Below are 19,459 nucleotides of genomic sequence, written 5' to 3' on the forward strand. Positions count from 1 at the left end.
TGAAAGATGTTCCCTGTTCATTACTCGTTGGTAGTGTTTAAATTTAGTTAAAAAAGATGACAGAGATTTCGTCACCTATGCTGGGGTCGTTAACAGAAAGTGTGAAAAACTCAAATTAAATGAAGTAACCATGTATTTGTTCAAATGTCTCATTTTTGTCCAAGGGTTAACTGCAAGAAAAGATGCTGATATACGTTCCCATATATTAACAAAATTAAAACAGGACCAAAAATTAATTCTACAGGCAGTGGCTGAAGAATGCCAGAGGATTATAAATCTAAGATATTATGCGGATAAAATTGAAGGAAAAGGTTGGTCTCAGATACATGCGTGTCGACTCGAAACGGATAAGAAAAAGGGAAAACGAACGTCAAGACCTAATCCATGCTATGGGTGCGGTGGTTTACATTTTAGAAGTAATTGTCCTTTAAAAATCGTAAATGTTTTGAGTGTGGTAACAGTGGAATTTCTACACGAACTTTTCGCTAGGGAAGACGGAGTAGTAACAAAATGAATTGGCAAAATGACATACATGATTAGAGGCGAAAAATGGGAACATAAAAGACATTTAAACCAGCTAAAAATTAAAAAAATACGGAGACACCCATGGAAGTGTTGTACGACACTTTTGATGTTCCAACGTCACAAGAAATCGAACCTAGTCGTCGTAGCAGCACAGGAAAGAGAAAGCAAATAGAACGGTTGGAAATAGTGCCTAAACGGAAGAAATATTAAATTTTTCTCGGAAGAAAATCTCAAAAAGGAAGAATGAAAGAAAAATAAATAAATCGCAGGAGTAGCTGTGTGGTAAGTAGCTCGTTTACCAACCACATGGTTCAGGGTTCAGTCCCACTGCGTGGCACCTTGGGCAAGTGTCTTCTACTATAGCCTCGGGCTGACCAAAGCCTTGTGAGTGGATTTGGTAGACGGAAACTGAAAGAAGCCCGTCGTATATATTTGTGTGTCTGTGTTTGTCCCCCCAACATAGCTTTACAACCGATGCTGGTGTGTTTACGTCCCCGTAACTTCGTGGTTCGGCAAAAGAGACCGATAGAATAGGTACTAGGCTTACAAAGAATAAGTTCTGGGGTCGATTTGCTCGACTAAAGGCGGCGCTCCAGCATGGCCCATAGTCAAATGACTGAAACAAGTAAAAGAGTAAAAGAGAGTAAAGAGAAAATAATATTAATTTCCAACGGAAGTCAATCTCAAAGGGGGAGATGTTGTGGCGAGAGTCATTGACACCCCTAGGGGATTGGAAGACAAGACTAGCCGAACTCTTATAAAGAGTAGCGTATTGATTGAGACAGAGGTCGTTGAGACGGCGTTTTGGCGTCTCGCAAACTACATCGTGTGAACACATTGATTTTTACCTTTGCATCGTTAAATTATATATCCAACGTTTGTCAAGGATATAAACGTTTGGCAACCAAGATTTCCATAATTAAAGTTTATTGAAAATTTTGAAATTTGATACACTAATGTAGTTTTCCAAGCTGAATTGCTGGAATTATTTCACTTTCTCTAGAAAAATTTTTTTAAAGAAGTTATAGAGGCTTAAAGTTTGATCATTTTCACCCAAAGCTGTAACGGGGTAATTTGGGATTAAATTTCTATAACAAGAGGTGTGAAACGGATGAAATCCATAGATGGGAAACTTAAGTGAGTATAAGGCTAATCAAAGACAAAGGCTTTAATGGACATCAACTTCTAAAACATTGCTTTCGCTCAAATTTTGAAATGGGAGAAACTTTCATATTTTTAATTTGTTCTTTCTTCCTATTTCTTTTCTTTTAATCAATTTATTTTTTCATATAGACGTTGTTTTCAATCGTTTTCTAAGTTGAAAAGTCAACTCTTTCGCATAGTTATTTTTCAATGTTGAGTCACAGATTGGTAACTTTTTGTTTAACGGAAGAAAAATTGAACTGATATCATTCACTGAATGAATGTATTCTTTATATAACAGAATTAATGTCAAATAAAGATCACAGTAAATTAGATTTACAGAAAAAAAAAAGGAGACTAGTTTCCAAAATTAGAGTTATTTCCCTTAATTGCAGTACATTTACTTAAAGCAGACGATTATATAATTTTTATAATTAAATATATTATTAAATATAGTTTTTATACATAAAATTTTTAATGTAATTGAATCTTTATTTGAATAATTAAGATATTTGACGAAATTTTCAGTATGCAATGGATGATTTAGGCAATATTTAGTTTCGATAATATTACATTGTTTAAAAAAAAAATTAAATGAAATTCTTCTTGAATTATATAAAGGACAAATATCTTAATAAGAAGCAAAAAAATATTAGCAATTAAAATTCTGGTTTGAATTATATTTCATAGTTCTTGATATAGTCTTATATGATTAATCCCAGTTACACATTCCTGCACGGAACTTCGAAAGAGTGCATCACGTGAAGATATTCCCCTCTGTCGGCATGGCTGTCCGCTTAGGCTCACAGAGCTTGTGGACTAACTTTCGTAAAATAGATAACAACTATCTGCAGAAAAATTACTTTCTGTTTAGAAAGATCGATACAGTGCAGAAAGTCAATCATGCCAAATATTGGAAAGGTCGCAGTTCAAATCACTTCAGTAAGAAGATATTCAATCGTGTTTCCTGTGTTGCTGGGGTCACATCGTTGATATGTGCTTCCTATTACCGTTATGTGTGCGACGATACATTCAATAATATACCAAATGTGCTCGCAGCGAAAGAGAAAGGTTTTCCTCAGTTCAAAATTTCCAGATCGGTATGTAAATAATCTTTCTCTTTAGAATGTATTTAAAAATAACGTGTATGTATTTATGATTTATGCACTTACATTCACACATTTATACACACCATCATTCCTACGCTCATCTAATATTAAAACACATAAATACATAACATTAACGCATGCAAAGAACAATAAGTATACCATATATATATTATACTCTTGATTCTTTTTCAGAGCTAATTAAAAGTGAAAAGCGAAGTGTTATACAATTTTTATCCTTGAGTTTTGAAAGTCAAACATGACACTTTAACTCTTTTAAGCATGACCAGAAAACCTTTGCAGCCAAAGTGTAAATAATTGTGACATTTATGTAAATAAATGCTATTGTCATTATCGTCTTTCATACATTTCTTATCTATTTGTTTGTTTATATGGCATCTTTAAGCCTTTATATTTCTGCTGTAACAGTGATTGTAGTCATAAATTGGTTATATAACTTGTCAAATATATTCGTATATCTGAATCAATTCACTGCTAAACGAAGAAAATCAGGCCTATATAATTCTATCAATATCGAATCTCGTTTTCCAGCTAATTAAAATTAGATAAATGATTTACACGTTGATATTCACGCATTCCTATTCTTCATGGAAACGAAATTCATTACAAATAATCTGATAAGTGTTATTAAACTTTCCACATGACATAGTATTGAATGAAACGTTTTCTAAAACTTCTTCATGAAACAATCGTCTACCTAAATTGAAACGGAAAAAGTGGGGTGGAATTATTTTGTCCCATTCTTTCGTATTCAAACGTCCTTGACCTCTGGTGCTAAACGAGATCGATGTCACATTAAGCAATCATTATTCAGCTAAATTATGACATTAAATTCCCAGATATAACAACAGGTCTTGATCCAAAAAATGTTTTGTCATCTGATAGTGTTGACGTATAACATTATGTAGGGTTAGTTGTGGTTATTTCACATAGGGTCGTGGTAGATTGCATAGTTCTTGATGAGAAATCTAAAACTGATCCGTGGATATTACAGTAACAGTAGGGTAGCTAGGAATGAGGGAAGTCCATCCTAATCGACGCTTTTATGGGGTCAGCACTTTTAGGACAGCTATATAAACCTGAGTAGACTGTATTGCCAAGAACTGGGGGCGGAGAGCTCAAAATTAAGGGCTGCCATGGGTGGTACACACTCCGGCTATGCCACTATACAGTAATTGTGGGATGAAATGAAAACAATAAAATATATTGGTTTCAAATTTTGGCACAAGACCAGCAAGTTCAGGGGAGACCCCAGTGATCAACTGGTACTTCTTTTATTAACCCCAAAAAGATAAAAGGCAAAGTTGAACTCAAAACATAAAGACGAATGAAATGCTGCCAAGCATTTTGCTTGATATATTAATCACACATTTATTTCCCTTGGTTCAATTTTGTTTGTTATGCCAAAACAAAGAGCTCTCCTACTTCTTCCCAGCAGATTACTTATTAAAATCTGAACAAAATTATACTCGGTACAACTCAAAGTTGATGGCCCAGCATTTATAAAACTAGGATGTCAATGCAGTGTGGATTATGAATAAATATATGATGTTAACCCTTTTATTACCATATTTTTGTTGAAATACACTGCTCTTGTTTCACTTAATTTTGAAAATTATGAATAATTTAGTAAAATAACTTTGTCATTAATGAACTTGTCTGTGGAACAAATTGACATGAAATTTTTATGGAAGATTTTAATTTATATTTCTTTAAAACATGAAATAAGTTTCCTAGAACCTGGTACAGTGTCAGATGGGTTGGTCAAAAAGATTAATTATATTGTATGTATTTAGCCTTGCTGTGATATTAGATCTATAAGGGTGTGTATGCTTGACACCCTTGGAATGAAGCTTGGACTAATTGGTTCCACTTTCTTCAAAGCTCATCAGGACTCGCTTATCTCTCCCTCTCAAGATGTCACGGTACCATTAAACAAATAAGCTTTTCTAGGTACAGTTTTGTTTATATTTTAATGAATAGTCTTCTACTATAATATTTTGACATCTTGGGAAAAAGAGTGTTAATACAGCATGAGATGTAGACACATAGTCATATCTCTATATACTTAGACTCACTGTGCAATGACAAGGCCTGCGGGGTTTTAGACCGTTGCCAGTACCGCCTGACTGGCCTTCATAGGATTTTCGAGCGAGATCGTTGCCAGTGCCCCTGGCACATAAAATACACCATTTTGAGCGTGGCCGTTGCCGTTGCCAGTACCGCCTGACTGGCCTTAGTGCGGGTGACACGTAAAAGCACCCACTACACTCTCTGAGTGGTTGGCGTTAGGAAGGGCATCCAGCTGTAGAAACTCTGCCAAATCAGATTGGAGCCTGGTGTTGCCATCTGGTTTCACCAGTCCTCAGTCAAATCGTCCAACCCATGTTAGCATGGAAAGCGGACGTTAAACGATGATGATGATGGGTGAGAATCAAACTATCTGAATTTGCTATTCTTATAGATGATGATATCTAGTTTTATTTTCTTGAGTTCATATTTTACAATTGCTATCATAATTGTCAATATTGCACTGAAATACAGCTTTACATTTCTGAGATATAATAAATAAACACTTTCTCAAATATGTATGCTGTTGCTATCACGCAATGGTACATAAATACTGTACACACAATAACTGTATTTGGAAACTTATGTTTTGCATTTGTATTCTTTTATTCTATTGCACATTACTAGTTATTGCTGATCATTTCTCACTGTGTCTGTTGTTGCCTTGCTATTCTTTATTACCATTCAATAAATATAATCTGCTACCAAAGATACAGACTCACCTATCAATCCACCACTAACTCCCTTTTCTTTCATATTTAATATTCTTACTCTACAAAGCATGTCCAAATGATTAGACTATTTTTATTCCTTCTATGATACTTTCATATATTTCAGTTTATTCATTGGTGATTAGTGTCTAAATTTTGGGTGGAACCTGACTTAACACTGCTGTCTGTCTTTATGACAGCTAATTGGTTGTGTTGTTAGAGTGTTGGACAGAACGCCTCACAGTATTTGTTGTAACCCTTTGGGTTCAAATCCTGCTGTGCTTAACTTAGCATGTTATCCTTTCAGGGTCAATAAAAGAGTATCAATCCAGAGTGACAGTCTAGTTGAACTGTTAGTGCAGGACAGAATGCCTTGCAGTATCTTTACATTCTGACAGCAACACCTGTAACAACACTGGTGCCAGGCTGTATCGGTCCAAGTTAGTGGTCTTTCTCTTAGATAAACATCAGTGGTGTGGAGAGGGGAAACTGGTATGCATGGGTAATTGTGAGTCTTATTCCAAAAATCTCGCCCAAGTCCACATATATATAATTAGGTGTGATGCAGAGCCAACGTTGACTGACTGAGGTCTTGCCTGGCCTTTGGAGTAGATTATGTTGCAACCATTCAGACCAAGTCTCTGTCTAAGTTATAACTCCTAAGTTATGTTTTCTTCTCTTCCTACTTGTTTTTGAGATCCTACAAAACCAAGCCATGTCCTCAGAAATGTTGTTAGCAATAAGAAAAGGAAAGTCATCTGCTGTTCACTAAAAGTCATGCAATATCATTGTTGTTTTTAATTATGTTGTCTTAGATTTTTCTTCATTTTAATTCTGATTTCTTCACTATTTATAATTCAGAATTACACCTTTATTCTTTTTACATTTGGTTGTTGTTCAGCAATGTCTAGCACTTTTAATTCTTATATATGTTCTTTCCTTTTCACCAGATAAAGAGCAAACATCATCCACTTGATGTGAAACTAACACTTTTCCAATACCAAACATGCCCATTCTGTTGTAAAGTTCGAGCCATGCTAGATTACCGAGGTTATTCATATGATGTTGTTGAAGTTAACTCTATTTGGAGAACACAGATCAAATGGTCAAAATATAAAAAAGTTCCAATACTTGTATGTGAAGGTATTGGAGAAGATAATTATTTGGTAAGTTAATTAAATATAATTTGCTAATAAGTTAAAATTCTAATAACATAATTGCTGTATAACCGAAAGCAGCCTTTGGCAAAGCTTTTTGGGCAGAGGCCTTATGAATAAAGTTTAATGTTCTACATACCATCAGCTGTCAGCTTAGTCCCTTTATCATTAAATATATATCGTGTGTGTGTATGTGTAACATCAGTATAAATAGTTAGGTTACTAATGATTGCAGAGATGTGGGGGGGGGGTTATGATACAATAACATTCTATCTTGATAAAATGATGTCCTTCAATTTCTTGATGCATTGGAAATTGGGATGCATGTTAGCACACTGAATCATTCTAATTATCAGAAAAGAAAAATTTTAAAAACAACATCAATTTTGTAAGGTTATTTATATTTAGCGGGGTGGGTGCTCTGAAAGTGTAGCTGCTAGAATAAGAATAGCCTGGGCAAAGTTGAGAGAGCTCCTACCTCTGCTGGTGACAAAGGGCTTCTCGCTCAGAGTAAAAGGCAGACTGTATGATGCATGTGTACGAACAGCCATGTTACATGGCAGTGAAACATGGGCCGTGATTTCTGAAGACATGCGTAAGCTTGCAAGGAACAAAGCCAGTATGCTCCGCTGGATGTGTAATGTCAGTGTGCATACTCGACAGAGTATAAGTGCCTTGAGAGAAAAGTTGGACCTAAGAAGCATCAGATGTGGTATGCAAGAGAGACGACTGCGCTGGTATGGTCATGTGGTATGAATGGATGAGGATAGCTGTGTGAAAAAGTGTCACACCCTAGCGGTTGAGGGAAACTGTGGAAGAGGTAGACCCAGGAAGACCTGGGGTGAGGTGATGAGGCACAACCTTCGAACATTAGGCCTCACTGAGGCAAGGACTAGTGACCGAGACCTTTGGAAATATGCTGTGCTTGAGAAGACCCGGCAAGCCAAATGAGACCCTAACCCGTGGCCTATGCCAGTGGTGTAATCAGCCCACTTAGGCATACCTTTCTTTCGTTGGACACTAAACTCTGCTTGTGAAGACCTGTTGAGGCAAGTGAAATCGAAATCAAATTCGATGGCATCCGTGCTAGTGGAGTGCTAAGAGCAGCATCCAGGCGTGATTGTTGCCAGGGCCACTGACTGGCCCCCATGCTGGTGGCATGTAAAAAGCACCATTCAAACGTGATCGTTACCAGCATTGCCTTACTGGCACTTGTGCCGGTGGTAGGTGGAAAACAACATTCGAGCAAGGGCGTTGCCAGTGCCGCTAGACTGGCTCCTGTGCAGGTGACACATAAAAGCATCATTTGAGTGTGGTTGTTGCCAGTACCGCCTGACTGGCCCTCGTGCTGGTGGCACCTAAAAGCACCCATTACACTCTCGGAATGGTTGGCGTTAGGAAGGGCATCCAGCTGTAGAAACTCTGCCAGATTAGATTGGAGCCTGGTGCAGCCATCTCGCTCACCAGACCCCAGTCAAAACCTTCCAACCCATGCCAGCATGGAAAGCGGGCGTTAAACGATGATGATGATGATATACAACATATTCCTGGTACATATTTTATCAATTCCAGAAGGAGGAAAAGGAAAGCTAATATGTCAAGGTTTGGAGTCTTGATCAAGGAAGATAAATCGGATCTTTTTTAAAACGGGGGCCACATTTTTCATTAATGTTTTACGTAGTGTTTTTGGTACCGAAAGACTTTCAAACTTCGTATACTTATCTATTTTGTGTTATAGAACAGAAAAATATTTTTGTATTCGAATTTATTTCATGTAAAAAATTGTCTTATTTCGATAATTTCAACCAATCACTGACGTCCATTCAGCCGATATACATTAAGTGCCGACTACATAAACAAACGATTCTTCGTTTTATTTGCTTTTTTTCATTTTAAATTTGCTTTAACCCTAACCCTAACCCTAGGGTTAGGGTTAGAGTTAGGGTTAGGGTTAGGGTTAATTGTTTCAGAATCGTTTGTTTATGTAGTCGGCACTTAATGTATATCGGCTGAATGGACGTCAGTGATTGGTTGAAATTACAGAAATACAACAACTTTAACATGGAATAATTTATGGATTTTTTTTTTTTTTAAGAAGACTAAGAGAAAAAGATGTTTTATATGACACATTCTACCAGTGTTCCAAGTTTCAAAGTGTTTCGTTAATGAAAAATGTGGCCCCCGTTTTAAAAAAGATCCGATAAATCTAAAGTATAATGCATTTAATTTGAAATTTGACTGCTTTAACTATCTCCAAGACAGTTAAAAAGTTCACTTCACAATCTTGAGGCCTTGGGTTCAATCCCACTACATGACATCTTGAGAAAGTGTCTTTTACTGTAGCCTCAAGTTTTAGAATTAGGTAGATAGAAATTGTGTAGAAATACCAGATAGACTGTACATGTAATCCAGAGATCTAGCCTTGTTTTACACAATATGAAGGCTGATTCTGCGTAAGGATTATGTCAACGGTGCACATGTCTAGACTATTCAGCCATTATGTCTTAATATAAATAATTAGGTTGTTCAGTTGATTGAACGACTGAATGCTCCTTTTTGAAATTGATGGGAGATCCATCATCACCATGATTTTATTCATCATCGTTGTTTAACGTCCGCTTTCCATGCTAGCATGGGTTGGACGATTTGACTGAGGACTGGTGAAACCAGATAGCTACACCAGGCTCCAATCTGATTTGGCAGAGTTTCTACAGCTGGATGCCCTTCCTAATGCCAACCACTCCGAGAGTGTAGTGGGTGCTTTTACGTGCCACCGGCATGAGGGCCGGTCAGGCGGTACTGGCCACGGCTACACTCAAAATTGTGTATTTTACATGCCACCTGCACTGGAGCCAGTTGGGCGGCACTGGTAACGATTTCACTCGAAAGTCTTTACACATGCCATCCGGCACAAGTGCCAGGGAGGCGATGCTGGGCACAGGTGCCATCATGATTTTACTTTCGCTTGCCCCAACAGGTCTTCGCAAGCCGAGTTTTGTGTCCAATGAAGGAGACGACGTTGGCATGGGTGCCAGTCGTCGAATCTAATTCGATTTCGATTTCACTTGCCTCAACAGGTCTTCGCAAGCGGAGTTTAGTGTCCAATGAAGGAAGGTACACATAAGTGGGCTGGCTGAGGCCTTAGATTTAGGTCTCACTTGGCTTGCCGGGTCTTCTCACGCACAGCATATTTCCAGAGGTCTCGGTCAGAAGTCATCGCCTCGGTGAGGCCCAATGTTCGAAGGTGGCAGTGGCTACGTGGCAGTGAAACATGAGCCATGACTGTTGAGGACATATGTAGGCTTGAAAGAAATGAAGCTAGTATGATCTGCTAGATGTGTAAAGTCAGTGTGCATACATGACAGGGTGTAAGCGTCCTGAGAGAAATGTTGGACATAAGAAGCATCAGATGTGGTGTGCAAGAGAGACAACTGTGCTGGTATGGTCATGTGCTGCATATGGATGAGGAGAGCTGTGTGAAGAAGTGTCACATCCTAACAGTGGAAGGAACCCGTAGAAGAGGGAGACCCAGGAAGACATGGGATGAGGTGGTGAAACACAACCCTCGAATGTTGGGTCTCACTAAGGTGATGACAAGAGACCAAGACGTTTGGAGATATGCTGTGATTGAGAAGATCTGGCAAATAAAGTGAGATCACAGACATGGCCAATTCTAGAGTCGCATAACCATTCAAGCGTGGGTTGATGCCAGTGCAGCCTGACTGGCTCCCATGCTGGTGGCATGTAAAAAGTACCCACTACACTCTCAGAGTGGTTGGTGTTAGGAAGGCCATCCAGCTGTAGAAACATTGCCAGATTGGACTGGAGCCTGGCACAGCCTACCGGTTTGCCAGTCCTCATTGAAACCCATGTCCAACCCATGCCAGCATGGAAAACAGACGTTAAATGATGATGATGACATGAAATATATATTCATCACCATCATCATTTAACATCTGTCTTCCATGGTGGCATGGGTTGGATGGTTTGACAGGAGCTGGACAGCTGGAGATCTGCACCAGGTTCCATTTGTCTGTTTTGACATGGTTTCTATAGCTGGGTGTTCTTCCTAACACCAACCATTTTACAGAGTGTACTGAGTGCTTATTATGTGGCACACTGATGCCAGCAGGATTGCCAAGTGACTTGTGAGATGAAGACAGCTGTGTTCGGTGAGCGGTTCAAGGGATAGGGATAGGTGTCTTACTATGGAGGAGATACTCGGCTACTCCAATTTGAAAAGAGAGGAAAGGAAGGAGAGACAGAGTTAGAGAGAAAGGTAGATTGACAGTTAGAGAGAGAGAGAGAAAAATAAATGTAGAGCAGGGGGAGTATAAGTGGTACAAAGGGGATAGAGGGGTATGTTCCATGAGAGTGTCAAGGGAGATGTTTTGAGATGGGGAAGAGGTAACTGCAGCAAGTAATGGTGTGAGAGAGAGAGAGAGAGAGGAATGTAAAATATATGGAAGATGTCTTTAAATGTGCTGTAAGTCATCATAATTCATTTAATTTACTTTCTGCTGCTTATTTGTATGAAATGATTTTCCATTTGATATACATTTTAGAATGGTTCTGTTGATATAAAAACAATGTATTAAGGTAATTTTCCTTTGAAGCAGAGTATACGTAAAGTTATCCACAAATAATTTTGGTTAGTTATATATTTTGAAAATATTGAAATAAAATTCTCTACTTTACATTGTTATTGGTGAAGATTTGATATTTCATACATTAAGAACCATTTGATCAATTTGAAAGATTACTGTGTTAGTTTCTTTATAAATCTGAGCATTAATTATTTGTATGGAATGCTCTAAATCTTATGATTATGTTTTTAATAAATATTTTTAAAATTTCTTTTCTAGCAAATTAATGACTCATCTGTTGTGATGAGTTTATTTGAATCACATTTATGGGACAACTCACAGTCAATAGAAAAACTACTAACATATTTCCCTGCAATTGAATCAAAAGATACGAGAGGCAAAACTGTATATGAATTTCCTAATAAATATTTTATCATGTTTCAAGAAGGTACACCTTATGCTAACGAGCAATTTCTCAAGTAAGTTCATTTGAATGTGGTTTCATCAAATTTGGTTTGTGAAATATTTTTGTTTTTTAGAAATCCATTTGCAGAGTTGTTGGAGTGTTGAATGGATCAAATATCTTGTGGTATTTGTTAACTCCCTGTACTGAGTCCAAATCCCACTAAGGTCAACTTTACTTTTCGTCATTTTGGGGTTAATAAAAAATGTACCAATCTAGGATGGTTGATGACAGAATTGTTAGTGAGGTGAGCATGATGTCTTATATTTTTGTTGTCCTGGCTCTCTGCATTCTGGCCAGCAGCACATGGAATGATACTGGTGCCAAAACTGTATTGACTCAAGTTGGTGCCCTTTCCTTTGGATAACAGTGGATTCAAATTTTGGTACAAGGTAAACAATTTTGGAGGTGGAGTTGATTTCATCGACCCCAGTGCTTGGTTGGTACTTATTTATTTTATTGACCTCAAAAGGATGAAAGGCAAAGTTGACCTTGGCTGAATTTGAATTCACAACATAAAGACACATGAAATGCCACAAAGATTTTACCCAGTGTGTTAATAATTCTGCCAGCTGTCTGTCTTTTTCTTTTAGACAACACTAGTGATGTGGAGGAGGGAGATTTGCATGCATGGGTAAAACTTCCAGTCTTTCTCAAAATACCATGCTTAGGATATGTTTGTACAAATGGGTCATTATTCTAGATGTATGGAGTCTCCCATGAAAATTTACATTTCTAAGATTTTAAATATTCTAAGAGAGTTCCAAGTTGGATGATTGTTTAGCACTAGAAATGTAACTTGATATATGGTGAAAAATTGTGGAACAAATGTGAACACAGCATTTTACAAGAGTGTTGATTGAATGTATATACGTTTGTGTGGTGTGCGAGTGCTAGCACAAATGTGTCTGTATGTCTACATAAGAGTACATATATTTATGTGTGTGTATTGTATGCATATATGTATGAAGAAATGATCTAGCTGGAGAGTTTTTAAAATTATGTTGTTCATGTAGAATAGTCTGTTTTGTTCTGTTGATGACAGTGTGTGTATGTTGAATATGTCATGTTCTGTTATAACTTATGTTGGAAGGAATGTGAAACTGTGAGGCTGCTGGTTGTAAGCATGTCACAGCTCTGAAGACTTTGCTATATTACCACAGACTCTATGTTTTGTCATTACGAGCTGTGATAGATCTAAAGTTCAGTGTGACACTGTTAACTCTATGTTGTTGCACTGCTATCTGTGTGTTGGGTTGCCACTGTGAGAACTGTAATGGCTGTGTGCTGGCTAATAATAGCACTGCTGTATGAGCTTGATGGTTGTCATGTCACTGCTATGTGAGATGTAATGATTGTTGTGTCACAGCTGTGTGAAGGCTGTTGTGTTACTGCTGTGTGAGTTGAGGGCTGTTGTGTCAACTACTGCCCAAGCTGTAACGCCTCACATATCACTGTATGTGCTTAATGGCTATCATGTCACCACTGTGTGAGCTGTAATGACTATTCTGCCTCTGTTATCAGCAACTAGATATGCTTGCTGATGTTGTATAATACTGATTGCTGATTGGTTGAAAATACAGTTTTATTTGGCCAGTTGAATTAATCCATAGGCAGGACTTCCCATTGCTGGTACACCAAGAATATAGTTTACCTTTATCAAGAGAGTTCACTACAGGTCATTTAAATAGTAATAGATTTATTTATTATCTTTTTAAAATTGAATTAAAAAATGTTTTTGAATAAAATTAAGACATTCTACATTTTTGAATTTTTTTTTACCTGCTTTTAATTTTGCATATTTTAAATGAATATTTAAATTTCTCTTTGTGTAAATTAGAAAATTACTGTTTTTAAATCTCACAATGTGAGATATTCAGCAACAGTACTTTGTGGTAAAGATTGTTTGCCAACATAACATGGCAGTCCCGGTCTAGGATGAATGTTGCTGTAATTTAGCCCCAGGAGACATTGTCTCCAGCTGGCTATACGATACAATCTGTGTCCTTACATTTTCAAACAAGAGAATCTAGCACGCCCACTCAGCTCAAAACAATATCTGTGTATCACAATTTTCACGATATACAGATATTATAGTAATTTTCTAATTTATAAGTTGGTGACTAGTTGTCACTGTGAAAACTATATATTTTGAACAGGAATTTGGCAGCGCCACCTCTAACCGAACAATTATTCTGTGCTGAGGGAAATAACCTAGAAATCGCGATACACAGATATTGTTTTGAGCTGAGCGGGGGTGCTAGATTCCCTTGTTTGAAAATGTAAGGACACAGAGCGTGTCGTTTAGCCAGCTGGAGATGATGTCTCCTGGGGCTAAATTACAGCAACATTCGCCTGAGACTGGGACTGCCATGTTATGTTGGCAAACAATCTTTACTTTTCTTTCTGTAGTACATTCAGCTATGAATACCATAAGGATTTTATGGAGAGTACTAGGTCTGTCCTAAAAGAAACCAAACATTTTAAAAATCAAGTTTAATCAGATTTTTCTCCTTAGAAATACAACTCAAGTTTTTCCTTCATTTCTTGGCATTTATCTAATTTTGAATTTCAGTTTTAATCTCTTTTAGACATTTCTCAAAAAAAAAAAAAAATCATTTTTGCTTTCATCTTTCCACTCCATTCTATTTATCTTTGACTATTGATTATATTGACAATATAAAATATATATTTCAGAAAGGAACGTAAGTGGCGCAAATGGGTAGATGACCGACTTGTTCATACATTGTCTCCCAATGTTTACCGCACACCTTCTGAAGCTCTTCAGGCTTTTAAATATTTTGAAAACGTTGGTGACTGGAAAAATAATTTCTCAAAGTTTGAGTGTTTCTTTATTGTACATATTGGAGCTGCTGCCATGTATTTTGTTGCCAAGATGTTAAAGAAAAAGTAAGTAGTAACATTTTCAACTTCCATTTTAAAGAGATGCTTTCAGATTTTTGTCAATAAATTAATTTCATTATTGTTTTTCTATTGCTGGTGTGAGTTAGATAAAACTTATTGAGGTAGATTTTTAACAGCTCAATGTTTTGCAAGTAAGGTATTTTTTCATTCCACCAGCCTTTACTTGTTCACTGAACATTTGTTTAATGGAAAAAGTAAACAATGTCACTGTCTTTCACATGGTATAATGTCAACATGTGGAATGGATTATTCATACTTTCACACGCACACCACTGCTCTTTCGATGGCTTTATTCTGGGTTAACTCACAATAATAAAACAGATTTATTTAGAAAATAAAATGAATAAATGCCAAGTAAGTGTGATGTTTAATTTCTGGTGCTTTACTGAATTCTAAAATATGACATATTATTCTGTTTGTCTCAACCTAACGACTGAAGCTCTGTCTAAAGGTCACCACTTGTGTCCTTGTTAAGCTCCAGGTTAACTCTGATGCTATAGAACTATACTAAAAAAGCATTTTCAGCTATGAACATCTCATCAATGTGTCCCTTATGGATACACTGACAAGATGATTATGGGGAATTATTTACTATGACTTGCAAGTGAAGAAACTCATTTGACTTGCAGTCAGTTGTAGAAAGAGTATGGCTATATGGTTGAGAAGTTCACTTCACTAGCAGATGGTTTTGTATTCAATGCTATTGCATGGCACCTTGGGCAAATGTCTTCTACTGTAGCTCCAGATCGACCCAAGTTTTGTGATCAGATTTGGCAGATGGAAAGTAAAAGAAGCTTGTTGTGTGTGTGTGTGTGTGTTTACATTTTCTAAAGTTCATTTCAGAAAATGCAAACAAAATCACATGCACATAGGAAATCGCTGAAATACAAGTGGTGACATTGTTGTCATTTCTCCTGTCAACAAATCAGCTATTCTGTGCCTTCAGAGACATGTGGAATAAGAGATCCTTTAAAAAACATTCAAGGGCATCCAGTATATATTCATCTAACCCAGAGGTTCTCAAACTTTTTGGGCCACTTCCCCCCTCATGGCCACATAATACCCTCAGCGCCCCCACCCCTATTTTTATGTATAAATATTTTATATTTTATTAATTTATATATACTATGAACCATTTGATATTTAATATATTATATAATTTGTATACAATACTATAATTTTATAATAAATTCATAGCATCCCCCAATTGACTGCCTTCCTCCCAACGCCTCCTTTCTCTCTGCCCCTTAGGCACCAGCACCCATCTGGACCATCTCAATGCCCACCGGGAGGCAATAGCACCCACTTTGAGAACCTATGATCTAACCTATGCTACTGTGGGAAAATGGACATAAAACAGACAAATATAAATTTTAACAGAACAATCCAGATTTACTTCTTGTAGCCATGTTGTAACAAAGCATTTATTTGCTTACAGGATCAAGAAAAATATCATATTTATATTGATGGTTTACCTGTGTTGTGTTGTGTTACCTGTCAGTTCTTCTATGATGATCAGGATATAAAAGTTTTTGACTATTTCTTTTGATGAATTATTGCTATATTATACTTGCAGACACAAGCTTCATGATGATGTACGCTTTTCCTTATATGAAGCCTGTCGAGAATGGAACAACGCCTTACAGAAAGAGCCATTCATGGGAGGAAATTCTCCAAATTTAGCAGATTTAGTGAGTATTGTTAATTACATCAGAACTTTGGATTGTATGCTAATTTAATTATAAGTGAGCCATGTTTTCCTATTTTGTGAGTGGAGTGTTTTGATTCAAAGACATTCCTTACATATTTCGCAACACAGGTGTAGCTTAGCTTAATACTTTAGTAACTTTTGTCAACAAAGAGACAAACAGAAAGGCCAGTGGTGCTTTATCTTACAGAATTTTCATAATAGAAGATTAAAGTGGTTAGGTTATATAGCAAAAATGAAATCTCTGGGATTTTCTAGGGAAAAGGTGTAGTTAGTTTATGGTATGGTAACATACTGTGACCTAAGTTCTAAAAGAGGCTTCACAGGATGAGGATGATAAGCTGGAGATCAATGTCAATTAAAAAAACATGATGTGAAGCTGTGGTCCTATGTGCAATAATTATATCAATGGAACAATAATGATTTCTAACATGCACGTCATCATTGTTGTTTTGCACAACTCAGATAATTCATTGGGATAGATTTTTCTGTAGCCAGATGTCCTTCTTATCACCAACTCCCACCTGTTTCCAAGCAAAGTAATATTTTCCCCATGGCTAGACATGTTTTTCATGGAATATTAGAAATGAATGACATTGCCTGTATAACAATGATGTTACTATACAACCAAGCAATACACATACATACATGACAAACTTATTTCAGTTTCTTTCTACCATATCCACTCAGAAAACTTTGGTTGGTGCAAGGCCTATAGTAGAAGTCATTTACCCAAAGTGCTGTGCTGTTGGACTGAACCCAAAGCCATGTGGTTGGAAAGCAAACTTCTTAACCACACACCCATGCCTGTACCCCTATCGTGTCTGGCTAGAAATTTATGGAGAGGGAAAAGCTGGTTTTATCAATCCCCAGTACTTGATGAATAGTTTAGAGTTGGGAAACAAGTTGAGGGAATTTTGAAGGTTAGAATACCCATCAGAAAAACAGGTCTATGATGATACAAACTGGTGTAGAAAATCAGAATGACAATAGATTCAGCTTTGATATAGGAGGAGTGCAAAAACCAGATGATTATGTTTAATGAAGTCACCAAGAAGGATGACTTCAGACAGTAGTGATACACACACACACTCACTACAGCAGAATAAGAGATAGTATGACAGCTGCTGATGTTGGAGGAAAGTTGTAGATATAGATGAACATAGAGGAATGAAGACAAGAGACTGAGCCAGAATCACTGTTAGCTTTTTGTTTGAATGTAAAGTGTGACAGGTCACCAGAGATGGGTTTCAGATTCTGTCTCAGTGAAGAGCAAGATGGTGGAAATAGTTGAGAAGTTTTATTTTCATTTTCTTTCATCTCCAGTGCTTTTGAATAACAATATTTATTTCTCTTTCCAAAATTCTGCCCAAGTGGCCATCGGAACCAGTTCAGTGCATTCTCCTCAGTACACCAGCAAAGCATTAAAGAAAGTAGAATCTTGTAACAAACATTATGTAAATAACAGTACTGTGAATAAATTTTATTCATTAGTTGTTGTTTAAGCAGATGTTGGTCTTATTGAACATACCTGTAATCAAAAGTATTCTATGACCATCTCATCTTTTTCTAAGTCAGACTGCTATTTCCAGCAGAATGAATGGCCATAGAAAGACTCCTTTTTTATTCAGTGTTGTAAAATAATCAGTTTCTAATCTACCTCTTGTTGGTAGTCAAAAATATTCATTTTCTTAAATTCCAACTGTATTCTTACCTGTGAATTATCAATCTTCAATTTAACCCTTTAGCATTTAATCTGGCCATATCTCACTCAAATATTGTTTTTCTTTGTGTTAAAACCAACCAAATCCAACCTCTTACACCTACCCTACAATATCATTCTGAAAATATACAAACACCATTGAAATCTTGATAATGCTTGATTAATTCAAAACAATGTGAATCCGTAAGCAATACATTTGACAAAGAAATCTGAATGCTGAAGGGCTCAAGAAACTGTCGATATTGAAGACAGCTTAAATTAGAAAGCAACTTTTAATTTGAATCTAGATATCTATTATTTTCTTTGTTTTTCTTTTTTATACATTAATTTAAATATTTTTTACTTCAATTTTTCAGTCGGCTTATGGTGTTTTGAGCTCAATTGAAGGTTGTACAGCATTTCAAGACTTGCTTGAAAACACGAAAATAGGTAAATGGTATTATAGAACCAAAGAAGTTGTTACTAATCAGAAAGGAATTGGCTTACATGATCAATTTAGAGGATAACTTTGAAGAAACTAGCTGTTTTCAAAATTTCTGGATTAAACAGACACAGAACTTTTTTTTTTTTTTTTTTTAAATAAAACAAAAAAGTTTAAAAAGAAAAGTTTGTTAATATATTTGATGCTAACATAAACTGTAATTAAGCTTCATTTTCAAACATTTGGCTTGTTTTTCATCCAGAGATAATTTCTCAAATAAAAGGAAAGTGTTATAGCCATAAATTTTTATGTTCTACATTCTAATTACTTGATATATTTCTTTGTAATCTGTTAATGATAGGAACTGATGATATATAATAGCTGAAAGGCTAATATGCTGGATTCCTGGTTCTTGAATTATAATTGCCATGGATATCTTAATCCAGTTTGCTATAATCTTTCAGCTGGAATATAAGACATCTGGTATCTACTTCCTTGAGTTATGTACTTAATACAAGTTAGTCTACATTACTCCTTAAAGAGCATAGGGCCAGTTTCCTGATCTCTCCAGCATACATATCCCTCCTTAGATGGCACACCAATCCATGGCAGGATTACTTATTTTACCAGTTGAGTTGACTGCAGCGATGTGAAATGAAGTGTTTTGCTCAACACAATGCATCGCCCAGTCCAGGAATTGAAACCATAATCTTACAATCACAAATCCAACACCCTAACCACTAAGTCATGTATCTCCACATGCTTAAAATAGCATCATTCAATTATTGTTGTTGTCTAATGTGACAAACTGGTAGAATAAGATAAAATGCTTAGAAGCATTTTTTCCTACTCATTATGTTCCAAGTTCAAATCTTGCCAAGGTTGACTTTGCCTTTCATTT

The 19,459-nt window shown here is 36.5% G+C and overlaps 1 protein-coding gene across 2 annotated transcripts; it reads left to right on the top strand.

The window, feature by feature from the left end:
* Window positions 1–698: 698 nt before the first annotated feature.
* On the top strand, window positions 699–18,861 carry LOC106879230 (prostaglandin E synthase 2). Of its 2 annotated transcripts, none has more exons than XM_052965599.2 (6): window positions 699–807; window positions 6,526–6,741; window positions 11,598–11,797; window positions 14,479–14,691; window positions 16,283–16,397; window positions 18,494–18,861. In XM_052965599.2, exons 2-6 carry the CDS (start codon window positions 6,610–6,612, stop codon window positions 18,641–18,643), a joined length of 810 nt encoding a protein of 269 aa, XP_052821559.1. In that variant the 5' UTR covers window positions 699–807; window positions 6,526–6,609; the 3' UTR covers window positions 18,644–18,861. The 2 variants fall into 2 exon arrangements, with proteins under 2 accessions (XP_052821559.1, XP_014784204.1); XM_014928718.3 differs by lacking the exon at window positions 699–807 and adding an exon at window positions 2,378–2,768.
* The last annotated feature ends 598 nt before the right edge of the window (window positions 18,862–19,459 follow it).

The sequence above is a fragment of the Octopus bimaculoides genome, chromosome 2 (assembly GCF_046866305.1).
Source record: "Octopus bimaculoides isolate indiv1 chromosome 2, ASM4686630v1, whole genome shotgun sequence".
Lineage (NCBI taxonomy): Eukaryota > Metazoa > Mollusca > Cephalopoda > Octopoda > Octopodidae > Octopus > Octopus bimaculoides.